The 26,977-nt window shown below is 35.1% G+C and overlaps 4 protein-coding genes across 5 annotated transcripts; all 4 read left to right on the top strand.

Moving 5' to 3' along the window:
* Nucleotides 1-596: 596 nt before the first annotated feature.
* Nucleotides 597-4,205, top strand: tomm22 (translocase of outer mitochondrial membrane 22 homolog (yeast)). Its single transcript, XM_079851593.1, has 4 exons — nucleotides 597-848; nucleotides 1,718-1,836; nucleotides 1,947-2,064; nucleotides 3,714-4,205. The coding sequence occupies exons 1-4, from the start codon at nucleotides 756-758 to the stop codon at nucleotides 3,786-3,788; spliced, it is 405 nt and encodes a 134-aa protein (XP_079707719.1). The 5' UTR covers nucleotides 597-755; the 3' UTR covers nucleotides 3,789-4,205.
* Nucleotides 4,206-5,016: 811 nt separating this feature from the next.
* dmc1 (DNA meiotic recombinase 1) lies at nucleotides 5,017-8,801 on the top strand. Its single transcript, XM_079851592.1, has 14 exons — nucleotides 5,017-5,325; nucleotides 5,599-5,656; nucleotides 5,830-5,874; nucleotides 5,953-6,099; nucleotides 6,206-6,288; nucleotides 6,601-6,653; nucleotides 6,762-6,803; nucleotides 6,898-6,970; nucleotides 7,069-7,160; nucleotides 7,259-7,332; nucleotides 7,452-7,566; nucleotides 7,747-7,807; nucleotides 7,878-7,994; nucleotides 8,478-8,801. The coding sequence occupies exons 2-14, from the start codon at nucleotides 5,600-5,602 to the stop codon at nucleotides 8,545-8,547; spliced, it is 1,029 nt and encodes a 342-aa protein (XP_079707718.1). The 5' UTR covers nucleotides 5,017-5,325; nucleotide 5,599; the 3' UTR covers nucleotides 8,548-8,801.
* Nucleotides 8,802-8,876: 75 nt separating this feature from the next.
* Nucleotides 8,877-20,657, top strand: gspt1 (G1 to S phase transition 1). 2 transcript variants are annotated; one of them, XM_079851262.1, is made up of 14 exons: nucleotides 8,877-9,330; nucleotides 11,396-11,437; nucleotides 13,720-13,956; nucleotides 14,686-14,719; nucleotides 14,828-14,905; nucleotides 15,585-15,765; nucleotides 17,571-17,725; nucleotides 17,814-17,954; nucleotides 18,042-18,135; nucleotides 18,775-18,855; nucleotides 19,016-19,189; nucleotides 19,281-19,370; nucleotides 19,512-19,680; nucleotides 19,761-20,657. In XM_079851262.1, exons 1-14 carry the CDS (start codon nucleotides 9,165-9,167, stop codon nucleotides 19,811-19,813), a joined length of 1,695 nt encoding a protein of 564 aa, XP_079707388.1. In that variant the 5' UTR covers nucleotides 8,877-9,164; the 3' UTR covers nucleotides 19,814-20,657. The 2 variants fall into 2 exon arrangements, with proteins under 2 accessions (XP_079707388.1, XP_079707389.1); XM_079851263.1 differs by lacking the exon at nucleotides 8,877-9,330 and adding an exon at nucleotides 10,505-10,542.
* An 865-nt stretch (nucleotides 20,658-21,522) lies between these two features.
* On the top strand, nucleotides 21,523-26,855 carry rsl1d1 (ribosomal L1 domain containing 1). Its single transcript, XM_079851261.1, has 9 exons — nucleotides 21,523-21,611; nucleotides 21,980-22,119; nucleotides 22,232-22,370; nucleotides 22,634-22,782; nucleotides 25,512-25,613; nucleotides 25,847-25,940; nucleotides 26,107-26,232; nucleotides 26,320-26,463; nucleotides 26,567-26,855. The coding sequence occupies exons 1-9, from the start codon at nucleotides 21,537-21,539 to the stop codon at nucleotides 26,711-26,713; spliced, it is 1,116 nt and encodes a 371-aa protein (XP_079707387.1). The 5' UTR covers nucleotides 21,523-21,536; the 3' UTR covers nucleotides 26,714-26,855.
* The last annotated feature ends 122 nt before the right edge of the window (nucleotides 26,856-26,977 follow it).

Raw genomic sequence — 26,977 nt, 5'->3', positions numbered from 1 at the left:
TGAGCATATTTGTGATCAATGGGGCAAGACAGACCCTTATTTTCGAACAATTAACTAATTGATTCACATTGTATTTACACATTATTGTTACATACAAATGAACCAAGGTAAAAGTAAAAATAATAATAATAATAATAATAATTGGTTAGCAATTCTTTCCCCCGCAAAATTGCCTGTCACTAAAAAAGCTGCTTATGTTAATGTAATGTTCACTAACTTTAACCGTGTGGTTTCCCATTGATTACAATTGTGACCATGAATGAAACACATGCTTTCACTTAACATAAAAACGTCTTAGGCATGCAGTTTGTTTCATCCGAGTATTAAAACCAAAAGTGTTACTTTAATCAAACAGACTAACAAATAAATAATCTGTTGATTCGAAACTCCCACATAGGCATTCTTTCTCCTTTTTTTGGTGTAATGACGTGTAAAGTAGGTGATTTTGGTGTCCTCTTCCACTTCTTATTAAAACTAAGGGGAATTGTGTCAGTGAGCGCAATCTTCCACTATTTCATCGTCCACTGCTACGCAATCGCGAGCTGCAGTAAGACCTCCCTGGCGATAGGCGTCCTAATATGTCGTTGTGCTTCCTTACAAGGAACCGGGGAAGTACATCCGTCTCACATGTAACCCAAGTGACCTCAGGTTTCAATGCGTGCTCTCTGCATCTAATTCATTGTGAAGCTGTAACACACTATTGTGGTCTATTCATAATTATAATTTAAAGCTTATAGACTTGCGTCATATTTTAAATGGCTACCATCCAGGAGCTGTCTCCAGACTCTGGCCGTGTGGAGACACGACCGCTCGAAGACGAGATCGAGGGAGATGATGAAGATGAAGAGGTACTCGATTGCTTCTACAATTTTGACTGACCTCAAGAAAATGATAAAGATATTGGACAATGTGAAGAAACAGACCAAAGCTTGTTTGGTGCTGGCATTGTGAATATTAGCTATTTAGCCGGACAAACTGGCATGAATTGAAGAGCCGCGTAACGTTAGCAGTTTGAGGATTTCTCTCACTTTTTCCTTTTTTTTAATTTTATTTCAGACATTTGTTCTGCACAAGTGACAAGTCAAATAATTATTTATCTTAGCAAATTATATACATACATAAATATATATATATATATATATATATATATATATACAAAAAATTATATTATATTAGTGTGATTATTCATATGTATATGTATACACACACACACACACACACATATATATATATATATATATATACACACACACATATATATATATATATATATATACACACACACACACACACATAATAAATATATATATATATATATATATATATATATATATATATATATATATATACATAGTGTGATTATTCATATATTATATACAGTGTGATTATTCATATTATATATACAGTATAATACAGTGTGATTATTCATATATATATATACATACATACACACACACACACACACACACACATAATTTATTATAAATAAATTACTCTTAGGTTATAGCGTCTGGCCTTTTAATATCAATGTTACCATTTCACATACACAAAGTATATTCCATTGCACACTGTCAGTAGAAACCTTCAGCTTTTACATGCTTGTGAGGAATAAGCTTTTTCAGTGTGTCCTCCTGAGTTACCATTTTGGCTGGTGGCGTGCGTTTTAGAGACTTAATTTTCTGATGTGATGCTCCAGCTTTTATTTCTTCTCTCCCAGTTGGATGAAACCATGTTGGAGAGGTTGTGGGGTCTCACGGAGATGTTTCCAGAATCACTGCGATCTGCGGCTGAAGTATCCGCACAGTGTTCGCTATCTGTAGCCAAAAAACTTTACAGGTGGGGTGCTGGCAGTTGACCTTACAATTAAAACAGTCAATTCTACACATGATGATTTTTTCAGGCTACACATTTCAGCATCTTTTTTTCCATATTGTGCTCTCTTGTAGTTTCTCCCGCTCAGCTCTATGGGTCGGCACCACTTCCTTTATGATTCTGGTTCTGCCGGTTGTCTTTGAGACTGAGCGGTTACAGCTGGAACAACAACAATTACAACAGCAGAGACAGGTAAGTTGCACCAAAGTCCTGCATATGAACCTTCCTTCCTACCTTCCTATGATATGATATCATACCCACCTAACTAGGGGTGAGCTCTATGACTGAAATCTTGTATGACAGAATAAGTATTTTTATATCATGGTAGTACATGTATAACATATAGTTATTTTTGGTCAATAGTTTGAACAATTGTTGGTAGTAACTTCACAAACCAAAAGATTATCCATTCAAATTAAATAGTCTTATGAAATCAGTGCAAAAAGAGCGTCACATTAACTCTGCAACAGTTGGGTTCTGGAGATCCAATTTGTTTTCTTCATATCACAGCTTGTTAAAGCCACAGTTTCCATCTAATCTCTAACCTTTCTCCTCCTAATCTCCTTCATATCACTTTAAAATACAGCATCCTGTGCAGAATTCAAATGTGTCTGATACGTGTTCTGGTATGCACCGACTTGCGCAAATGATCCGCTCTGTGCTATTGTGTCTCTGGACCAGAGCAGACTGCGCGCTCTGCGGCGGTTTGTGTGACACTAAAGTGAAACCAGACTTCATTTGCGTCTATTTATAATGTAGGGGCAGGGACACTTCAAATTCTAGAGAGCATTTGATTGGACAGAAAATCTGATGAGAAGCTGCTGAAGTCCAGAGCGATGTCATCAAACTCATTGATCCATATTGGTGGAAGTGAGAGACTAAGTTTTGAATGCTTATATCTTCTAGATGTGTTTTTTTTTTTTGGGGGAGCACACTAGCTTATAGATAACACTAAGGCTAACATATTCACACTAAAAGCCGAGAAATTTAAATTGATTTAATTGGGACTTTAAATCTATATAATTGTTCAGTTTTTAATTCGTTCATTAATTCGTTATGCTTCGTATGATTGTAGTTCCTTTCCCTTATTAAAATTGTCATATACAAAGTGTATTTGTCCTTTGATTTTTCAAATACTTTTTTGCTTCAAATCAAAGTTTGTAGTGTTATTCACTTCATAGCTGGTGAATATAATAATATACAAAATAATGTGACACAAAAAGTTTCGTAGCTGCCATAAACATTTGAACTTTACCTTACACATCCCTTAAAAACAGTTTCTTCCTCATCTCAACTTGTTTGGGATACGTTTATAGCATGTTTAGTTGATATGGGAAGGAGGAGGGAACCGGCGTGCGTTCAACAACATTAATAATCACAAAACACAAAACGAAAGTAAAAGCGACAGCCCCTCACGGACGACTGCCTCACATACATAAACAAAACATAACGTGAGTGTCCAGGCCTGGTCCTCTCTCGTCCTTCACTGTCGTCGCTCCTCCTTTTATGCTTCCGTTGCTCCTCCGTGAGAGATACGAGGCTCACGTCGTTCTCACGGCTCTCGGCCCCGCCCTGCTTGCCACAACGTTCTACTGTATTTTTGCATTATTTCATGTTTCTTTGTCACTCCCACATCTAAATAATGTAAAGCAGTCTTCACTTCTCTTACAAATCTTTAGTTAACATGTTAAGTATCTTTTCATTGAAATGCCTTTTATAAAAAAAATTATAGAAAAGATTTATCAAGCCTTTTTTATTTTAATTCAATCGTTTTACGTTTCTTTTTCATTGAAGTATGAATTAATTTCTCATTTGTTTTGTCATTTTCCTGCTTTTAATAGATTTTGTTGGGTCCAAATGCTGGCATGTCTGGAGGAATGCCTGGAATGATGCCTCCTGCTCCTGGAAAGCTGTGATGATGTATATAATGTAACATCCATGAGTTGTAGAAGAAGGGGAAAGAGAGAGGGAGCAGGAACTGGAGAAAAGAAGATGCTGTGGTTGGTCAACATCAAGAAGTCATTACCCTGTATAGATTCTGTACAATGGAGATCTTGATGACTTTTTATGAACTTCCCTCTCTCTCTGCCTTTCTCACAAAAACATTCTGCATAGACTGATGTCCAAGCTCTGACCTTTTACTTTTTTATTATAGCTATCTAATAACATGTCTTTCAGAGAGAGACTATGGCATCTGTTGGGAATATTTTGGCTGTGTTGTAGGTGCATTATATTTCTAAGAGAGTGTTTACGGTGCAATGTTGGCCATTGCAATGCCGGATCAACACTGACATTGTAGAGAATCTATAACGGCATGTAAAAGATCTGTAATATTTATGAGGGCACGCAAAGCCAATGTTGATTGTGAAATGTTCTCTGTCTACAAATTATGGTTATTTCTTGTTTTTGGTTCAGAAATGTTAAAATATTAAGAAGTGGTTCTCTACCAACAGTGTCTTTTACAGGTAGAACTAACATCATGCAAAGCTTCTGCAGTGTTATTCTGCAGAAAAAGCCATACTGTGTGTAGAATCATTGTGAAATATTTGAGAAATAATGTTTCAAAACAATTATTTCAATAGTGAGTGATCCTGTTTGCTCCACCTAATGGGAATAAAAACAAGTGCTCCTCTGTCCTCCTTTTGTGTATACTTTATATTACTGAATGACCTTCATATACGTTACCTCAACCTAACATTAATAATAATTTAACAAGGAATAAAATATTCCCACAGATTATCAGTCAACAAAGTTTTCCTCATAAAATCAATTGTTGAATTCGGAACCGCTTACTACTATTAATATTTCTGCCATAGACAGATATGGTAAACGTAGTACGAGTATTATACTAGCATGCGGTTCCGAATGGAACATGTTCCTTCCTGGTTCCTTCCCATTTTTTTCAGTTTCAATAGGTGGAAATGACGCAACAACGAGGAATGACGTCAATTTAAAGGTCCTCTAATTCGTAAAAAAAAATTACAAGACATATAGAAAAGGTTTGATTATTTTACTTTTTGTTTGGGAGAATAAAGTAGGATACATGAATTTGAACGTAGAATTTTTTTTTATATAAAATAAAAGGCATGGTAAAACTTTTAAAACAGTTTTAGGTTTAGATTGAATAGAAATCAGATATACAGTGTGCTTGGTATGACAGACTGCCACCAGGATCATAAAAAACCTTTTACATTTCAAGTCGGTTTGGTAAAATAGAGAAAACAGAACCATTTAGATGTATTATAAGTAGTAGTTGTAGTTAAAAAAACAAACTAAAAAAACCAACCAAACAAAAAAAAAAAAAACACCCTGAAACTTTAATGTGCATTCATGACTATCAGAGCGCGGGAAAAGATGCGCGGCGCGCGCTGCCGCTGAAGTGTCACTCAGACTCAGCGCGAGATCACTGACTTGAACAGTTTCTGTCAGCTTTCTCTGAGGAATAAACGTGAGGTAAAATGTAATTTACATTCAATTATTTTTGTCAAAAAAGTTATTTTGCACCCGTATGACGAGGAACATGACACTATAACTGTTTATGTGACATCCACAGCGAGAGTTAAGACCAGTTCTTTTGAAACGGGGCTGCTAACAGTTAACACTAACATAGTTAGCTGATTAAAGTGTAAGCCGCCACTTTAACTAGATAATTATCGAATGACTTAGCTAACTAGCCGCCGAAGACGATGTATTTAATTGTAAACTTTCTTTTTAAATCATCCATAGAATGAAAGTTTTGGAAGAGCAGGCTTTGGAGGATGAGTCGGGGTACCAAGAAGATGAGGTGATTCACATTCATTTCTATGACCCAGCCAAAACGAGTTTAATATGACATGTTTCAAAATGCATTTAATGAAAATGTACAACTTAAATTAGACATACCCATTTGTCTTTTACTAGTGTGTTTGTGTATAGCACAAATAAATGATGAATTACTTTCCTATAAAACCCCCTTAGGAGTCCTTTTTTCAAGACATTGAGCTCTTACAGAAGCATGGCATTGTAAGTAAATTAATGTTATTATGAAAGTTATGATAATCTCATCATGACAGTGACTGATTCATAACCTTTTCTCTTAAGAACATGGCTGACATTAAGAAACTGAAGTCTGTAGGGATTTGTACTGTGAAAGGCATCCAGATGACCACACGCCGTGCTCTCTGTAATGTAAAGGGACTGTCTGAGGCTAAAGTGGACAAAATAAAGGAAGCTGCTGGAAAGTTGATGGTAATTTGATGTGAATTCCCGTAATTTGTTAGCATAATACATATTTTTCAGTTGTATAGAGTTAATCTTATAGTAAATGTATACAATTTTGTCGTCTTTCTTGTAGACATGTGGATTTCAGACAGCATCTGATTACATTATAAAAAGGAAGCAAGTGTTCCACGTCACAACTGGCAGTTTGGAGTTTGAGTAAGAAATAACAATGTTTATAGCTCTAAAATACTGAGCCTTGCTGATGACATGGAGGGGGGAAAAAACTAGATATCTTGGCCATGATTTAACTAAAATGAGTTCAAAAATATGGCCACAAATTAATAAGTTGTGGGAACAAATTCTTATTTGTGGCAACAATATCTATTTCCCCCCATGTCACGCTAGGGCTTCGTACTAAAACCTACCTGTTGTTTTGCACAGGGCTGAACATTTTGTCTGATAAAAGTCATAAATAAAGTCATTATTTTACACATTAATGAAGAAATGCTTTATTCATATTTTGTTTAGCAAACTCCTTGGAGGAGGTGTGGAGAGTATGGCCATTACTGAGGCTTTTGGAGGTTGGGTGGTGTTATGATTATCAACCAGAATTAAATGCATTTTCCCATACATCAGTTCTACCAAAATGACACGTTTTTGTCTTTGTGAATCCTTTCCCGTACCTTCAGAATTCAGAACTGGAAAGACTCAACTCGCTCACACAATGTGTGGTAAGAACAATAATGTATTTTGTATAAATGGTATATTTCCAATTTAATTGTCATTTCAGACCATTAATGTCACTCTCCTTCTCCTTTTCCCAAGTAACCGCTCAGCTTCCTGGTGAATATGGCTATTCAGGAGGAAAGGTCATCTTCATTGATTCTGAAAACACCTTGTATCATTTCTGCACTTGCTTTCTTTGTGCCAAATGTTTTTTTCTAAACCTATACAATATGGAGAATCCATTTTCTCCTTAATAATTGTGAACACCAGTCGGCCTGAGAGGCTGAAGGACATAGCTGACAGATTCAATGTGGATCATGAAGCTGTACTGGATAATGTGTTATATGCACGTGCATACACCAGTAAGAACTTCCCTCTTTTTTTAAAGCTGAACTTTTTTACTTAAAGTTTTGAAATGTCGCTTTAACAGGCTCTTAATCTTTATCTTTTTCATTCATAGGCGAGCATCAGATGGAATTATTAGACTTTGTTGCAGCCAAGTTTCATGAGGAAGGAGGTGTTTTCAAGCTTCTGGTACGTCTGAGAGATAGAAGAAAAGCACTTGATCCTATCATTGTAAACGTTCGGAGATTTATATTTTTAGGAAGCGATTTTACTTGATCTTGTGGCCTTCGACAATTAATTTTTCACAGATAATAGACTCAATCATGGCTCTGTTCCGGGTGGACTTCTCTGGAAGAGGCGAGCTGGCTGAGAGACAGCAGAAGCTTGCACAAATGCTCTCCAGACTGCAGAAGATCTCTGAAGGTCTGTAAAAATCATCTTCTGTTATATAAATTAATGGGAAGAAGAGACTACTAGTATAATGGACCTGACATAGAACTTGATAGTAGTCAGTCTTATCTTCAATGAAGTAAGCTCATGATTTTAACTTGTGAACTTCATTTTTCTGAACTTCACTTCATCAATAATATCTATCGTTTGTAGAGTACAACGTGGCAGTGTTTGTTACCAACCAGATGACTGCAGATCCAGGGGCTGGAATGACGTAAGTAGGAACACAAAACAAATAGGAAAGGGAATGTTGGGGAATTTTAAACTGATTATTATGATCTTAGATTTCAAGCAGATCCCAAAAAGCCCATTGGAGGACACATACTGGCGCATGCCTCCACCACACGCATCAGCTTGAGGAAAGGACGTGCTGAGTTGAGAATTGCCAAAATATTTGATAGGTAATTTCAAGATTTTCTCGGTAACGCTTTAAAATAAGTTTCCATTACTTTATGTTAGTTAACTAACAATGAGCATTACATTACATAAATAGTTACAGTATTTATTAATCTTTGTTAATGTAATAAAAAATACAACTGTTCATTGTCAGTTCATGTTAGGTCATGTCCATTAAAAAATATTTACAGATACAACTTTTGATTTTAATAATGTATTAGTATTAACATCATAACCTAGATTATTTTATGCATTAAAAATATTTTTAATGGTCAGTTGATGTTAACTAATGTAGTTAACTAATGTTAACAATGCCTCCTTCCTTATTGTAAAGTGTTACTGTTTTCTCTTTTTGTTTCTCAGCTAATATAAAAAGAACACATACAATGCACAAGTTATGCATATGTACATTTAATTATAGATTTAGACAGTTATAGAATATGATTGTCATTTGATTTAAATGCAACTAAACCTCTGCTTTTCTACAGCCCAGACATGCCAGAAAGCGAGGCTACTTTTGCCATCACCGCTGGAGGAATAGCAGATGCCAAAGACTAAAAATCGACACAGAAAGCATGTTAACATAAATGTCTCCATTTTGTTCAAGATGGAACCTGTTCAAGTTAACGCATAAACTAGTTGTACCTATTTATTTACATGTTTACCTATTGTCTATTTGTTTATACATTGTATTTATACTTTGTTTATGCATTACACGTCTATATTTATAAATTGTATATTTTTAATTGTTTATGCAATAATAATTACATTAAAACGGTTGAATAAAAACTACTGCAGATTGGTCACATTTTTACTGTTAATATATTCCCGTTTTTTAATGTTGCACTTGTAGGTTTACTATGATGGTCTTAATTTGAAAAGCTGTTGATGTGGCCATTGGGTCTCTGCTTTCACAGTCCACGTTTCTGCACTGGCACTGCGCGAGTGCGCGCATGCAAGATTGAGGATCAGCTAACTACTAGCTACACGTCCATGGTGTCGCATGAAGAAGACGAGCGCCCCATGAACCATTTCAGCTCAGTTACGAGTTCCCCAATCCATCAATTTACCTGGAATAGATACTGAAAACACAGCAGACTTGGTTGTGGTCCAAACCGCCTTGTGGGTTAAAGCGCAACCCGCTAGAAACGTCAGCTATTCTAGTTAAAGCCACTATGGACTCGAGAGACATAGCCCCTGATTCGTGGGAACAGGAGGACGATGTTGAGGCCACGGCTGATGCCGAACTTCAGTCCGCCTTCATCGGGCTCAACGTTAACGCTCCGGAATTCGTACCATCCTTTCTTTCTCAAGGTCCAGCGGAAAACGATACGTCTGATGGTAAACTAACAGCGTTAATAAACCGACTGACTGAGCATTGATGCAGTCTTACCATAAAAGGGCTTTTAGCTGGAAATGTTTATAACGGGCTAGCCAAACAGAAGCCAGCGTTTATCTGAGCGCTATATTTACCATAGTCGAGTAAAGACATTTGCATTATACATAGTCAGGTGTACATTATCATATGTTAATGTAGCGCACTTTAATAAACATATGTGATCTGTCATGACTCATGAACTAAATGCCGGATAGACTTGCTTAGCGAGTTTAGCAGTCGACTTCACAATTTACTTGTTAATACATGATAGCATGACGTACATAACACACTATACGATCTAGCACTCCTTTAGAACAATTTTATCAGAATTGTGTGCTTATTCAAATGTTTTACACGAAAATAAATTAACAACATTATGATTAAAATTATGTATGAGGTGAAGAAGGCACAAATTATCGCTATTCTAGCTGTTTTATTCTACACAGGAGCGGGTCGCCCTCTTATGGGTGCTGCGTGTTTGTCACATGACCAGCTGTGTCGTACAATGAGTTAATACTAATAGACAGATGACCTGCTGATAATATTTGACTCCAGTCTGTTTCAGGTTGTTTAGTTTATTGTGTAAATTACAAGGAGGCATTTCCACACTAACTTTGAGAAAATTTTCCTGTTTTTTTTTTCACCTGTACATTGAAATTATGTATTTAACTTATATTAACAGTGAGCTAAACAACCTAATTAAGCTGTCTGTGGATAGCATAAACTATATTCTTAAAGTTGGCATGACATGGATGTTGCAAGTCTTTTCTTCCCTATTGGGGCGTTTCCTCCAAGGAGGCAAGGGAGGCAGTGCCTCAAAAAAATTGGATGAGAATATAATCCATATTACAAAAATAAAACAATGCAAATATTACAAAATGTGAGCTTAAAAAGTGTATAAATCACACATTTTTCTAAAGTAACACTGACCAACTCTGAGCCCATTGAGTTTTAACAGACCCCCTAACATGTGGTGGGTTTGGTGAGGGGTAATTGAGAATGAATGGGGCAAAGTCACATGAGAGGAGGCAATGCCTATATCGTGATATGATTGGTTTGTGGGATAATTCCCTCCTCTTGTTTTTGTGAGTGTTTTCAATGAGCAATCAGCCTGGTGAAATTAAAGGTACATCTTCAAGTGTTTACAGAGCTTTGATTGATGATCCAACAATAAGGTGACTTAGGAACAGCAGAACATCTGTTCACACACACAAAAAAATGTTTTAATTGTTACTGCCTTTAGTTATTATTTTGGAATAAATGTAAAAATACTTAAAAACACTAACTTGAGATTTATACTTGTTTTTAAAAAAAACAGAACATTAATTACATCTGTCACGGGTGAGGTGGTTAAGATCAAGCGCATGATGAAGGCGATTCAATAGACTTAAACGTAAAACACAAGACAAGGAATAGGGAGAAACAGAGGGCTTAAATACACAGAACAGATCAGGGAAACGTGACACAGCTGGGGACCATAGAAACTAACAAGATACAGCTAAACCAAATTAACTAATGAAGGAGTGGCTTGAAACTGAACAATGAACAGAGGAAGAGCATGCAGGTGAGGGCCAGAGAGGATGATGGGAAATGTAGTGACCGTGACAACATTGTTAATGTAAAAATACAAAATAAAATTGTATATAAAATTTAAATTTCTTTTTATATAACGTAAAGTGATTTTTTTTTAACCAGGAAAATGTGGCAACATTAAGTGTAACTGAGATATGAATTTACATTTGATTTATATATATATATAAAAAAAACTGTGAGGACTTTTCCTCCTCATTTCAGAACACCACTGTACGCCACTGATCCAAGTGAAACGGTATTAAAAAAATGTAGGAGGGACTTGATTTTGTCCATTGGGTATTTTGTAAATTATAAATTATTTATAATATATACTGCAATATTCCATACAAAAAATAAAAGTTGTCAATTTTGTTTTCGTGGTGTCTCAAAACTGCCAGATTTATTAGTGAGTTTGATTTAATGTTTTCCCATCATAACCCATATCTCTCTCCACAGGCACTGATGCAGTGGCAAGCATGGAGATCTCAGAACCTGTGGGTATGTTAATGCTTTATGGATATCTGTCTATCAAGCCTAGACTCTGCTTTTCTGCTTGGGTTTTGTGTTCTGAATGGTTCTGATGCACTATTGCTGCTTCGCCATACAGAGGACAACTTGTTACATCAGCACTCATGTGCTCAAATTACAGGCCTTATTTATCCATTACTTACACCTCCAGCCGCAGATACTGACTCAGAGAAGCAGAACTGTCAAAACAATGAATGCGCTTCTCAATTTTTGTTGTTGTAGCTTGTTTCTTAGCTTGATTTTGTGTATTTTTATGGAGTACAATATATGTTAATTGAAATTCATTTTCCTGTCCTTAATTCTCTTAATCAATTTCTTTTTTGGCTTAAAGCGTGGTTCTCAAACTTTTTGGACTTTAAGCATTTATTCTTTTGAACACAAAATGAGACACTCTGTGCTGGTTGTTCTTTTACATGCATCTGTAAAAGGATGCAAAAGCATCATACATGTCATGTATCATACAAAAAGTGGTCCATACAACTTTATCAATTTATCATTTGTTACATTTGAAATTTCTGTAACCCTCTGGGGATTTTTGACCGAAAAAATGTTTTTTGTAGTTTTGTTTTAGATTTTTTTTTTACTTCATCGGAATGGTACGAAACTTGGGACAGGTTTTGGCTTTTGCTATGTGAACACACACACACACACACAAAAAAAGGTTAAATGGTCCTGAAAAAAATAGTCACACTTGATCTGTTTATTGGAAACAAATGGAAAGCGAATTTCATCTAGTGGAAATGTTTGGTAATGCGCCCAAACAAAATCTTACTGAAAGATATCTACCTCAAATTTGCAACACAATTTGTTTAGGTTTATGGTTTTGATTTTTTCACAATTTTAGAGTGTAGTTTTGGAAAATATAAATTTCATATAAAATTTAAAAATATCGTTTTATTTATGCATTTTTCATAATAATAAACTTAAAATTCTATAACTTTTTTTTTAGTTTCACTTATTTCCCTTTTTCTTTATTTTTCACTTTAGCAATAATCTGCCATGTGTCTTTTTTTAAAAAGATACCAAACTTAAGGTAATAAAGGGATCATAAATATTCCATGAATATAATTTAGTACCGTTAAAATAAGAAAAATATAGTACATTCATTTCATTAAAAAAAAAGAAAGTTTGATCCTTTTTGACCGCAAAACGAGCAACGCCAGAGGGTTAAACATTAATTAATTATTTTTATTTATTTATTTAAAAAGTTCTTTATTTATTTACATTTTTATTTTTAAATGAATACATTGATAAGTGATTTCTTCTTTTTTTGGCAAATAGATACTCTACCCAAAAATAGAAATTCTATCATTTACTTACCCTGATGTCGTTCCAAACCTGTATTGCATTTCTTTTCTTTTTTTTTTTTCTTCTTTTTTTTGTATATATTTTAAGAACATTGGTAACCAAATAACATTAGAACATTGGTTGACTTCCATTGTCACAGAAGAAAGAAAGTCATACAGTTTTGGAACAACATCAGGGTGAGAAAATGATGACAGAATTTTCATTCTTGGATTAACTATCAATTTAAGTTACACTCTTAGCGTAAAAGAGAATATCAACTTAGTTTTGAACTAATCATTAATGAAAAAGATTAAAAGAAGACAAATTTAAAATTTTACAGTGAATAATCCCTTACTAGCCCTTACCACTCTCTTAGGTTTGCTTGTGTTCAGGAGGTCCTCCGTTGTTTTAAAGGGATACTCCACTTTAAAATGAAAATTCTGTCATCATATACTCACCCTCATGTTGTTTCAAACCTGTATGAATTTCTTTCTTCTGCTGAACAGAAAGGAAGATATTTAGAAGAATATCAGTAACCAGACAGTTTCTGGTACCATTGACTTCCATAGTAGGAAAAAAAATATATACTATGGAAGTCAATGGTACCAGAAACTGTCTGGTTACTGATATTCTTCTAAATATCTTCCTTTCTGTTCAGCAGAAGAAAGAAATTCATACAGGTTTGAAACAACATGAGGGTGAGTATATGATGACAGAATTTTCATTTTAAAGTGGAGTATCCCTTTAAAAATACAAAGCATTTACATTTTTTATATTTCTCATAGTGTAGCTAAAAGATTGTTTTACTAAACAGCTGAGCTGACTCAACTGAAATGACACCGCTTATGATTGAAGGGCCACGTTAGATGCTGAGTTTTTGGCTTGTTTCTATATTTTCCAGGAACAGGTCATTGTGTTTTAGTAAGTTTTAACATTGAAACATGTTGCTGTGACTGTCCCCACAGCTGCAGTGGAGAACGGAGAGACAGATGCCAGCGCAGTGGAGACGTGGGAACAGAAGGGGGAGCGGGATGAGGAGGAACCAGGAGGTGGATCCCCGGCTGACACTGGATGCTGTAGGGATGAGGAACAGGATGAAATGATGGAGGAGGATGAAGAGATGCCGACCCCCAAGCTGCCTCCTCCTCTACCAGATGCCCCTAAGAAAGAACATGTGAATGTTGTGTTCATTGGACATGTGGGTATGTTAACGTGTTTTTAGTGTCATTTAGTGTCGGAATATACAGTTACGGTTACAATGCATGTCAGAACTAGTTGATGTATATACATATTCGTTGGGGTGTGTCCTCCTCTGGGAAGTTAAACTGATTGGTTCACTTTGTTCTGCAGACGAAAAAAATGTAATGACAGTGGTTTATATACATTATAATAATTGCACCTGTTTCTGAATATTGATTGATCTGTAGTGTGTACTACTGTGTTAGTGTAGACTACTTAGATAAAGCAATATTCAGAAACGGGTGCAACGAATAATAATATATATAATAATATAAATAATATATATATACACATATATACACGCACACACACACATATATAAACATATATACATATATAAACATATATATATATATATATATATATATATATATATATATATATATATATATATATATACACACAAATATATATATATATATATATATATATATATATATATATATATATACTCACTCACTCACTCACTCACTCACTCACTCACACACATGTAAAAAACTTAATTTTCCAGAAACAAAATTATAGCCAGTGAAATTGCTGATTGGCTAGCAAGTTTTCAAAACCACTAACCAGGGGTGGGTTTCCCGAAACTTGCGACCATAGTTGGCCAACGATGCTTTCGGGAAACGCACCCCAGAGTGGTTGGTGAGCAAATAAATTATTTATTACTGATTTATTTTTCTTTTGTACAGATGCAGGCAAGTCTACGATTGGTGGACAGATTATGTGAGTGAACCATGATTCTTTATAACAAAGACTTGACTGCTATAACCTTCAGTTATACATTATGATATATGATGTGAAAAAATGCATATTTAATTGTTTACCATTAAGGTATCTAACTGGTATGGTGGACAAAAGAACGCTGGAGAAATATGAACGGGAGGCAAAAGAGAAGAACAGAGAGACTTGGTAAACATTTATTTATGCCTTTCTTTCCATGGAAATGCAGCATAATATTACACTACTGATCAAAAGTTTGGGGTCGTTAAGTCTCTTATCCTGCATTTATTTGATCAAAATACAGTAAATACAATAATATTGTGAAATATTATTACAATTTAAAATAATTTATACATTTTTTTTTTTTTTTTATACATTTTTAAAATAAAATCTATTCCTTTAAGGCAAAGCTGAATTTACTTCAGTCTTCAGTGTCACATGGTTCTACAGAAATCATTCTATGTTGATTTGGTGCTCAAGAAACATTTCATATTATTATTATTATCAATGTTAAACAGTTGTGCTACTTGTGGAAATTGTGACACATTTTTATGGATCTTCAGGAAATTCAACATTTGTTTTGTAACATTATACAACATTATGCTACTTTTAATCAATTATTATTATTAGAATATATATTTTTTAAATCTTACTCACCCTAAACTTTTGAATGGCACTGTAGTGTACATCATGTGACAAACATGGAGATTGGTTAAAAGGCTTTTTCTTAGATAAGAAACCCAAATGGTATAGTCACTTTTAGATGTCTATATGAGCTTTTACACATCTTGGATTTTTTGAGTGAAATATTTGTTCTCATGATGCGATCTGGGTTGAAATGACATCTAATTCATGTTTATCCTTGCAGGTATCTTTCCTGGGCTCTAGACACAAACCAAGAGGAAAGAGACAAGGGGAAAACAGTAGAAGTTGGAAGAGCCTACTTTGAGACTGAGAAAAAGCACTTTACTATTCTTGACGCCCCGGGCCATAAAAGCTTTGTACCCAACATGATTGGGGGGGCATCCCAAGCTGATTTGGCAGTGCTGGTGAGTTCCTCTTGAAACGCCTACAGCCGATTGTTGCACTGCAAAAAATGCTTTTCTTACTTAGTATTTTTGTCTTGTTTCCAGTCCAAATATATATAAAAAAATCTTAAATCAAGATGTATTTACTAAAGTAGTAAAATGCCATAAGATATTTTGGTAACACTTTACTTGAAGGGGTGTGCATAAGACTGACATGACACCTTCATAATCATGACATGACACATGTCATGAATATGAAGGAGGTTTTATGCATGTTTATGACAACTGCCATTAAGTGTCATTCTCTCAATTATGACATTTTTTATGCAAATATGACATTGTTTCAGATGTCTTTGTTATGACATCTTGACATAAACCAATACATCATAATCTGTCATAAATGTGTCATAAACATGACATAGCAGATTAATTATCAAACTTAAACTACTTAGTATTATGGGTTAACATTACATTAAACTGTCATGTGGTTGGTTTTGACATTGGCTGTCATGATACCATTATAACTGTGTCATGAATATATTTCTGACCACTTTTTTTCCCAGTATTCCAGTATTAATTATAAAATTATTTGACAGAGTATTAACACTTAATGACATTTTAATGACAAATTCAATTTGTACCACTGGAAAAAAAAAAAGTGGTCAGTAATATAATGAAATGTTAACCCATAAAGCTAAGTAGTTTCTTAAGTTTGATTATTAATCTGCTTGTTTATGACATATTTATGACAGGTTATGCTGTCTTGGTAATGTCAAGTTGTCATGACAAAGACACTGACAGGTTATGATGTATTGGTTTATGTCAAGTTGTCATAACAAAGACATCTGAAACAATGTCATCTTTGCATTAAAAATGTCATAATTGAGAGAATGACACTTAATGGCAGTTGTCATAAACATGCATAAAACCTCCTTCATATTCATGACATGTGTCATGTCATGATTATGAAGGTGTCATGTCAGTCTTATGCACACCCCTTCAAGTAAAGTGTTACCTTTTTGGATAAGAGTTTTTGGTTAAAACAAAGCAAAATTATCTGTCCATGGGGTAAGAAAAATAATCTTGTTTCTGTTTGAATTAAGATTATTTTTCTTACCCCATGGACAGATAATTTTGCTTGTTTTAAGCAAAAACTCACTTAATTTTGATTAATTCCCCCAGAAAACAAGACATAATATCTTATCTAATTTTACTTATCTAGTAAATGCATCTTGATTTAAGAATTTTGAGATATTTGGACTGGAAACCAGACAAAAATACTAAGTAAGCAAAGCATTTTTTGCAGTGTGCTTATAGCTCTGTAGCTAAGATGTGCAAGTCTTTTGAATTGAGAGTACAAAATTAGAAAAAAGGTTCGGTAATAATTCTGTAAATGTCTATTTTATTTTTTTTCACTTTACAATATTTTTACTTTAAGATAAAATTATTAGACATACTAATATATAGTATTTAATATGAAATTAATATAACATTTAAGTTAAATTAATCAAAAGTGAAAGTACATTTACAATGTTTTATAATTATTATTATTATTATTTTCAAATAAATGCTGATCTTAAAATATATAAAAATAGTTCAGTTATTTTAAATTGTAACCATATTTTGCAATATTGATGTTTTTACTGTATTTTTGATTTAAAAAAAAAAAAACTGCCTTGGTGACAATATATATTTTTTACAAAAACATTACCGACCCCAAACTTTTGAACGGTAGTGTACATATAAATTAAAATAAAGAAATGAAAATAATAGGTCTTGACTTCATTTATTGACACTTAAGAAAACATAATTTTCCTTTTCTTCAGGTCATCTCTGCCAGGAAGGGTGAGTTTGAGACCGGTTTTGAAAAGGGAGGTCAGACAAGGGAGCATGCCATGCTGGCCAAAACAGCTGGAGTCAAACATCTGATAGTCCTCGTCAACAAAATGGACGATCCCACTGTGAACTGGAGTTTGGATAGGTGAATTAAATAGAGTTTGACTTCTATCATTTTTTTATCCTTGTATCTGGTCCTTCTTTTACCAATTACTACACATTTACCCCCACAGATACGAGGAATGTAAAGAGAAGTTAGTGCCGTTTCTGAAGAAAGTGGGCTTTAATCCAAAGAAAGACATTCACTTCATGCCCTGCTCCGGAATGACAGGAGCCAACCTGAAAGAAACTTCTGAGTTGTGCCCCTGGTACACGTAAGTCATTTTTCAGGCTACTGTGAAAATACGAAGGTGAAATCCGAGTGACAATTGGCAGTTTACTTCAACTCTGAACTTTTATAGGGGATTGCCTTTCATTCCACATCTGGACAGCCTGCCAAACTTCACCAGACCAACTGATGGTCCCATCAGATTGGCTATTGTGGATAAATACAAGGTAAGTGAAAGATGGTATTGATATCTTAACATTTCATGTCAAGTTTAATGACATTTGCATATGCAGTATGCACTTCAAAACTGCATCTGTTATTCTAAAATATGATATTCTGAGTGTCTTACTGCTATTGTCTCAGTTTCTGCTGACGATTTCCAATTATTTAAAGGAGTGTTTTGGCAGGAAAGCATCTAGTATAATGGAATGAGGAAATTGTTTTCTCAGCTGTTCTCTTCCCAGTGAGACAACATTTGTCCAGTATTATGAAACCAATAAGCTAAACTAAGCTCTGTGTTCAGCACATGTAATGAGATTAAGTTCAAGTTAATTAAAGTCTTGCTTAGTTTCTTTGCTAGAGCTGGCAGTCATCATCAGATTGAAGTGTCAGTAATTGGATAGAAAACATCTTCAAATACTCTTGACACCCAAATGCTACAAGTCAATTTAGGCATCACAACATTATAATGTTATATAGCGTTTATTACTATTTTTTTTAAATGACCTCTGCCATCATTTAACTTTCACTTAAAGTTAATCTAAATGTAAAAAGGAGGCATGAATAAATATTCAAAAATAAATTTGAAAAAATCTCTAATATCAGCCGATAGAGTCCATAATGCTGCTTTATAATCTCTTGTGCAGGACATGGGCACTGTGGTGCTTGGAAAACTGGAGTCTGGGAGTATCGGGAAAGCACAACAACTTATTATGATGCCAAATCGGGTAAGACTGTACAAAACAACAGTATGCATGAGAGAATTTCCTTCTTGTTTTGTTAGGTACAAATGCAATATGTTTTTATCGGAACCATTATGAATTTAATACCCATTATGTTGAATGATAACAGTCAGCGTCTAAAACACTGTTTGTTCTTATTTCCCAGAACACAGTGGAGGTGTTGAGTCTTCTCTCTGATGACGTGGAGACGGAGTACGCCTCGCCTGGTGAAAACCTGAAGCTCCGGCTCAAAGGCATCGAGGAGGAAGAGATTCTCCCAGGATTTATCCTATGCAATGCTGATAACCTCTGTCACTCAGGGCGCACTTTTGATGCCCAGGTAATGATTCCAGCTCTGACGGTAAAGATTATGAATGCTATCTCACTTTTTGGAAGATCTAATAGCTTTTTTTCTTTGTTCTTGTTAACAGATTGTCATTATCGAACACAAATCCATTATATGCCCAGGTTACAATGCAGTACTACACATACATACCTGCATAGAGGAAGTGCAGATAACAGTAAGTTATTTTGTGTGCACTTCTAAAATATTCAGACGTAAAGGTGTGAAACGTTCATTCAAATCTCCACGATAGAGAGCACCACGGTTTGGTAGCCTAAAATATTTAACTGTCATGTTCCTCAAAAACCTCTACGAATAGGCGTTAATCTGTCTGGTGGACAAGAAGACAGGAGAAAAGAGCAAGACTCGCCCACGCTTCGTCAAACAAGACCAAGTATGCATCGCCCGTCTTAGGGCTGCAGGAACTATCTGCTTAGAGACTTTTAAAGACTTCCCTCAGATGGGACGTTTCACCTTGAGAGATGAGGGTAAGATATCAAGAAAATATAACATGACTGTTCAGATGTAATAGTCCCTGAATACTAAAATGAAGATTTTTTTTTTTTAGGTAAGACAATCGCAATTGGCAAGGTGCTGAAGTTGGTACCTGAGAAGGACTAAATGCGGATAGAAGGACTACCGTGGTGCACTCTGGGATTGAGGAGGATGCAGTGATGTGTGCCTGCCAGATGTCCTCCAAACTGCTCCATCTTCCCACTGTGGATCAGTCTAAGAAAATTAGTTTGGAAAAAGGACATTATCAAAGTGACAGAATAAATTTTTAGGAAGAACATTAATATAGAAAGACAAGCTCAGTGTGACAGCTTTCTCATATTGAGAGCTCAGCTATGCCACTCATGTAGCCCAATTTTTAGAGCCAGTTCCTCTCTACTGGTACATATTCAATCGTAAAGTGGATGCAATTTTCTTTTAAGGCATTGGCCTTTTAATTTCATGTTAAAATACAGATGACTTACTGAGGGAGTCTTAGTGTCATCTCTTTGAGAGGTGCCTCTTTTTGATGCCGTTCAAACATAACATTTAGATAATTTCCCCCCACACAAGAAAGCAGGGTCTCTGATTGCATATCACTTTATAACAACATCATCTGGATAGTTTGAGATTGCTGACTGTTTCATTATGGCATGAAAGGGGTCCACACAGGGTCAGAGCTTGCCAATACCCTTGCTCTTTACCTGGAAAGCCCTGCAAGAGTCGTAATTGTCAAGATCAGGTCATACAAGAGGCCTTGTCCTTCAAATAAATTGAAACTTATGTAGAGATGTAAGCATACACCAGATGAGCAGATTAATTTGTTTACTGTGATGTCATTACATAACAAATGACAAATACACCTATGTGGTTTAAAAAAGAATATGTCACATCAGCTGGTGTAAATTATGTACACTCCGGTTGGGGATGTAAACATCAAACTTCCAAAAAAATAAAACACTAAAATGACTTTAAATGAAAGTGGTTTGTTTATGTGTTTATATAGTGTTTAATATCCTGGAACTCACATTGTAGTTTACATTATTCTGCTTATGGACAATGGACCTTTCTCACAGACTGTGATGACGTGTTTTAACGGTCATCAGCATCGTAAATCCTGCAAGGTATTTTATATTTAATTTTTTCTTCTTCTATACCTTCTATGATATTACCTTTGCATCAAATTGACATCTTTCTATCTTCTGACTGCCGTTATCAATCTCTCTATATTTTATCCCCAGTTTTGAAAGTTGTGAAAACACTATTTTGGAGTTTTTCTTTTGCTATTTGAGCAAATGGGAACACAAAAAATATATTTAATGTAGTCTCTCATTCACTACTATAGAAGTTGATAACTTAGGGTTCTGAGAAACCCGGAAAAGTGAAAAAGGTCAATGATTTAATAAAGCAGATAAGGAAGCTTGAAGGCCAAAAGGGAATGATAACGCAGAAAATAATGTGCCACTGTTTCATTAATAATGGTATTTTATTTTTGCTTACACTTACTTATAGTCCATTTTAAAATTTATATATTTGTAAACTTATAAACGTTAACAATAACTGGAGAATTTGGGGAATCTGTTTTGGGGAATAATTTTAAATGATATTTAATCATTTAAAATTTTTGATATTATTATAATTATAAATACGTTATAAAATAAAATAAAAATTACAGAATATAATATTAAACCATCCATTTGCTAGGTCTGCAAAAGTTTTATTCCATTTAAAGTAGGCCTGGGTGCAAAAATGGGTTTGTTGTTCTGCAGGAAAGTGTCTAACTCATGAAGCATCCCACTATCTAATACATGTTTCAAAATAAAAGTCTATGTGACGTTTACCGGAAATACGCATGCGTCCTGTGCTTCCTTTACACACGTGCAGAATGGAGTCCCCACGAGATGAATTGGCTCTCGATCGGACTCAGGTAAACGAGCTATATTTGATAGTTTCCTCTCATATTTATGTTTTACTAATTTTGTTTGTGTGTATATTTCTGATTGAGTGGATTCCTTGTCAAAATCTATTAACAAACAATGCTGCTAGTTTGTTAACTGCTTTACAAGCGCGGTAACCAAATTGTCGAAGTTTAGATATAAAAACATGTATTATGTTTGCGTTGACATGCTATGTATATGCCCAATGAAGTTACATTGTTTATGACTATAACAATACTGATTCTATGGCTGTTTCTGGCGTTGTTTATGACTATAACAATGCCTGATTCTTTGTCTGTTTCTGACGTTGGAAACGGTTTAAAAAGACTTTTAATTTAGTTCAAACATCATATTACAGGTGAAGAAAGCTACACAGGCATTACAGGCATATATAAAGAGCAGCTCCTCGTCCCAGAAACTCTTCCAGAATGAGGGTCAGGCCGTCTTCCTACTGTTTACTCAATGGAAAATCCCTAAGAAGGAGCAAACCATTCGCATGTAAGTGTTTTTAAAGGGAAATTAATCCAGAGTCATTGATTTAGACATAATGAACTTAAGTATGTTACCAAATTAGTTATCTGCTCTTACCTTAATGTGCTTTGTCCCACAGTCCTTTACCCCATGGACTGAGGAAAGAAACAGGAGACGTGTGTCTCTTCACCAGAGATGAACCCAACATGACTTCAGAACAGACGGAGAGATTCTACAAGAAGTTACTCACTGAGAGAGGCTTCAAACATGGCATAGAGGTATTTTATCTGTCTGATCCTTCAATGCTTTCAGCAATTATTATAGTTTACTATACGCAAATGCATTTCAGCAAACCCTGTCCTTCTGTCTCAGTGCTGGTTGTGGGTTAAAAAGTGCTAAAGTACCTCAGAGTGTATCCAGACGAGTCTCCTCTATTGGAACTTGTCTCTACAAACTTTGAAACAACCAAGTAGGGCCATTTTATGTGACACTATGTATTGGAACATATTTAAAAGGACGTTTACATATTTTCTCTTGTTAGGTGATTCCTTTTAAGGTTTTGAAAACTGAGTATAAGCCGTTTGAAGCCAAAAGAAGATTGCTAGGCAACTTTGATTTGTTTCTGGCAGACGCACGTATTCGACGCAGGTTACCCTCCCACATTGGAAAACATTTCTATGAAAGGAAGAAGTAAGTTTGCATTTAAATACACAACGAAACAAAAAATAGTTCAGAATTGAAATGTATTGTATACATTAGAAATGTAAATGCTTAGTTTTATGATGAGAGCTCTGTTGTTTTTACTGTGGGGAAAAACAAATAATGCAATGCAGTACAATGTTGATTGAGGGATATACAGATAAACATTCCACAAAAGCCTTTTGTATCATATTTGATATTCATATTTTAGCATGATTTAAAACAAAAAAAATGTATGGATAACCAAGTAAACCTAAGTTGCTTCACTTCAGAAAGTGTTCATCTTGAATTATTAATGCCAATATAAGTTATTATTATACTTAAGTTATAAGTTATTCTTTACTTTTTAAAAATCTGTATAAAGATTTCGCAACAAAAAGACTTGTACCACGTTATGTAGGGGGATGTATTTAGAATTATATTAAAAGGCATTTTATTTGCTAAAAAGTGTCAATCGGGCAATTTTTTAAGAGCCTGATTACAAAAAACAAAAGGCTCACCATGAAAAGCCTTGTCCCAAGCACTTCAACATAAATCACATATATACAATATAGTAGCCTACCCTAGTTTGAGCAAGTGTAAGATTCCTTCCCCCAGTTTCAATGTTTAAGCTAGTCCCGGACTAAAATGCTTTTTTTAGGCTGTTTTAAAAGCTGTTTGAAAGTAAAACCATTGTTTTGTCTCAAGATGCACACCAGTAATGTTTTTTACTGGGGTGCATTTATAAAAGCTTATTTGAACTAAGGCCTAATCTTGGCTTAATCTAAACCCTGTCTGTGAAACCAGGCCCTTTTATCGCGGCACCAATCAGAAACGTTGAGGCGGGCTTTACACGATGACGATCGCTCTGATTGGTTTTAGGTCTATCCAATTGCGCCCAGAGGCATTTGAACGATGTCTGTTGGTGAAGTGCATCAACTTTTAAATGCATTATTATATTCAAATTGCAAACACATGAGGACAGTCTTCATGAAAGACCCACGACTGGCAGATGAACGTTCTACTACATTTCGCTCCGAAACGGTAGGAAATTAAATTAGATTTAATAGAGGATTTTAACTGTGACCAGATGATTGACAGGGCAGTTTACGTGACAGGATGCACGCGACAGATCAGTCCGATAAAGATGACGAAGTAGTATGTCCCAAAGCTTGCCTACTTTTTTGCTACACATTCAAAAGTAAATACCTTTTCTTCACAAAAAGAGTACATACTTTTATGGCGTAGTGTAACTTAGGCGAATTGGGACGCAGCATATGGCTTTACACGATGACAATCGCTCTGATTGGTTTTAGGTCTATCCAATTGCGCCCAGAGGCATTTGAGCGACGTCTGTTGGTGACGCCCCTTTGGAAATGAGTTATTAATGAAGCTTTGCCAGACCATAACTCAGTTACTACTGAGAATGGTCTGGTTTTAACCAGGCTACCTATGGCCAACTTTGTTTATAAAAAATAACAGTCATTGGACAACATTACTTGCGTATAAAGAATCAAAATGAATGTGCCATAAATAAAATGGATAGCATGAACAATAATAAAATTATTTTAATTAAACCATATTGTTAAAAAAATAAGTGCTGGTTATTATTAAAAATGCATCAATGTTTTTGAAAAAGAAACATCTAAAATTTATTTTTGCTATACTGTTTCAAATAACAGCACTTACTGCGTGCGCTGAAGCTGAAGAGCTGAATAAACACCGGGAAACTGAAGAGCTTTGTTCACAGGTTAACTCAATGAAACGCATCATATATGAGAACAATCAGATATTTATACAACATAAACATAATTTTACAACTTATATCTGCACAAAATGACACAAATGTACAAGTGAACTTGAACTAAGAATGTGTAATTCCTGTTGTGGATTCCCTCTTCCCGTAACAACGCGCTGACACACAGCAACCAAAGAACTCACAGGGTTTTATCACAATAGTGTTCTCTTCATAATGTTACGTAATATGACATTCCTAATTAATGTCGTCGTTCATTACTGTTAGCTTAAGATGATCACGGCAAGCGCTTTGCTACCGCGTTAATTAATTTAACCAAACGCTTCCTATATGAGATAAATCATATACATATACACACAAAATAAACATTTCAACTTAAAATTGCACAAAAGGCTCTGAATGCACAAGCGAACTTGACTGCACTAGTCATGAAGTTCTTATATTCTTTTACATTCTTTTACAGTAGTGTTCTTGTATTTATGTAGGCTATATGACAGATTTACCGTACGCTACATGTTGCACTTAACTGTATCTTCTTTTTAGAAGTTATTTTAATCATATTTCAAGCGATTCAAAACCATCACGTTGAACAGTGCGCATCTGAAGTGTCTCCGCTGAAGGAAATAATCCATTATTTATCGGCTTTAATATATTGGCCTAATTTTCTTATTGGGGCAATAACATGAAAACTGAACAGATATCTGCATCCCTATTTAAAAGTGACGTCTGTGTGAGCTGTATGAAATGCATCTCTACACTACTGACAAATAGACACATAGTCTGTTTTAAATGATCATTGTGAATGTCATTCATTGAAGTTTGTTGAAATTTTGATAGTATGTTTTTATTTGGTATTTTATGTTTGTCTGTTTTACTTTCATTAATGCATTGTTTGTATATGTTTTATGTGATCATATTCTTGTAAGATGCTACTTTTAAAGGCGCTATAAAAACAAAGTTTATTATTATTCTTCCTCTGTGTCAGGGCTCCTCTGTCGGTGGATCTAGAGAGTAAAAATCTGGCCAGATACATGGAGCTCCTCATTCAAGGCACCACCCTCTGTGTCTCAAACAAAGGCTCCTGTTGGTATGAACGTTTGATATAGTTACAGTATGTAGAAGCACTACAGCAAACCATGTCCTGCTTCATAACAGTTGGATATGGGTTAAAAATGTGCAACAGTAACTCATAGTGTATCCAGACGGGTCTCCTCATCTGTTGGAACTTGTCCCTACAAACTATGAAACATGAGAATTTTTTCTTCTTCCAAAATCCAAAAATGTTTTCAGTTTTCCTGATTGTGTGATTTACCTTTGCAGCATGGCACGTGTAGCACATTCAAACATGACGGCAGATGAGATAGTCGAGAATGTGACCATGGCGGTTTCCACCATTTCAACAAAGTTAGCAACAGTGAGTAGAGCGGGTTAAGAGTTTTATGCATGTAACCAGCCTGCTTTCTTTTCACACTATCATTCGCTACCATTATTTCTTTGCATCTTCTTGTGTTTTTAATGGGATGTGTGTTTCTGTTCCCCAAGTTTTGACCTACAACCTTGAATATATGTTTCCCTCTCAGACAGGAAGAAACATAAAAATCATCCATTTGAAGAGTCAGAACTCAGTTGCTCTGCCCATCTACACCTCTGATTTGAGTCATCTTGCAGTGGTGGAGGAGGCCCAGAAGAAAGCTCATCCAACAAAGGTGAAGCTGCTTAAAGGCAAAACGGATATGTGTCCAAAAATACTTTTGTAAAACGAGAAGTCATTTGTTTTACCCTTTAATTTTTAGGGAGCACAAAAGAGGAAGAGCGAAAATAAGAAAACAGAAGTATCAGAGATGATCACTAAAGAGACGGAGAAAGATGAAGACTGTGAGGAGGAAATGCCACTGCTGGTGCCAATCGAGACGCCAACCAAAAAGCCAAAACGGGAGGTCAGTGTCTGCACGTCTCACAAGGGACTGTTAGTAAAACCAGTTTTTACACTGCATGGATGTTAATGCAATAATGGTGTTGTATATATCTTTTTTTTTACAGGGCATATCCAAAAAAGGATTGAAAAAAGCACCCAAGCCTGCTAGCAAAGGACTTAAGAAAACTGTAAAAGACAAAAAACTGGCCAAGAAAACAACAAAGGTCACAGGACGTGTTCTGAAAAGAAAAGCTAAAACAAATCAAATCTGAAATGCAATTAATGTACAGCTTTCTCATCCTGTCAACAATTTACGTGGATATATATGGAACCAGAATTTGTAGTACACATGGTTGTTTATGTGAACATTTGTTCTGACAGATCAACAGTGAATTAAAAGAATTCCAAATCTGATGATGGCTTTTGTGAATTCATTTAAATGAAGCCAGGTTCTGGGTTTGTCAGCTTTGATGAGACAACGATCTGTTTACAGTAGGTCTGTGCATTGATAAGTGTATTATATTACATGCATTTAG

Source organism: Squalius cephalus, assembly GCF_949319135.1.
Source record: "Squalius cephalus genome assembly, chromosome: 19".
NCBI classification, from domain to species: Eukaryota; Metazoa; Chordata; class Actinopteri; order Cypriniformes; family Leuciscidae; genus Squalius; species Squalius cephalus.
This window is presented reverse-complemented; position numbering and strand designations above follow the sequence as displayed.

What these genes read in the sequence shown, in the direction of transcription:
- gspt1 (XM_079851262.1), top strand. Translation starts at nt 9,165, where the DNA reads ATGGACTCGAGAGACATAGCCCCTGATTCGTGGGAACAGGAGGACGAT. An exon ending in TGTGTTCATTGGACATGTGG is followed by an intron (nt 13,957 to 14,685) that starts GTATGTTAACGT and finishes TCTTTTGTACAG; the next exon opens with ATGCAGGCAAGTCTACGATT. An exon ending in TAGAGGAAGTGCAGATAACA is followed by an intron (nt 19,371 to 19,511) that starts GTAAGTTATTTT and finishes CTCTACGAATAG; the next exon opens with GCGTTAATCTGTCTGGTGGA.
- dmc1 (XM_079851592.1), top strand. Translation starts at nt 5,600, where the DNA reads ATGAAAGTTTTGGAAGAGCAGGCTTTGGAGGATGAGTCGGGGTACCAA. An exon ending in AAGCTGCTGGAAAGTTGATG is followed by an intron (nt 6,100 to 6,205) that starts GTAATTTGATGT and finishes TCTTTCTTGTAG; the next exon opens with ACATGTGGATTTCAGACAGC. An exon ending in ATTGCCAAAATATTTGATAG is followed by an intron (nt 7,995 to 8,477) that starts GTAATTTCAAGA and finishes GCTTTTCTACAG; the next exon opens with CCCAGACATGCCAGAAAGCG.
- rsl1d1 (XM_079851261.1), top strand. Translation starts at nt 21,537, where the DNA reads ATGCGTCCTGTGCTTCCTTTACACACGTGCAGAATGGAGTCCCCACGA. An exon ending in TTTCAACAAAGTTAGCAACA is followed by an intron (nt 25,941 to 26,106) that starts GTGAGTAGAGCG and finishes TTTCCCTCTCAG; the next exon opens with ACAGGAAGAAACATAAAAAT. An exon ending in AGAAAGCTCATCCAACAAAG is followed by an intron (nt 26,233 to 26,319) that starts GTGAAGCTGCTT and finishes TTTAATTTTTAG; the next exon opens with GGAGCACAAAAGAGGAAGAG.
- tomm22 (XM_079851593.1), top strand. Translation starts at nt 756, where the DNA reads ATGGCTACCATCCAGGAGCTGTCTCCAGACTCTGGCCGTGTGGAGACA. An exon ending in GAGATGATGAAGATGAAGAG is followed by an intron (nt 849 to 1,717) that starts GTACTCGATTGC and finishes CTTCTCTCCCAG; the next exon opens with TTGGATGAAACCATGTTGGA. An exon ending in AATTACAACAGCAGAGACAG is followed by an intron (nt 2,065 to 3,713) that starts GTAAGTTGCACC and finishes TGCTTTTAATAG; the next exon opens with ATTTTGTTGGGTCCAAATGC.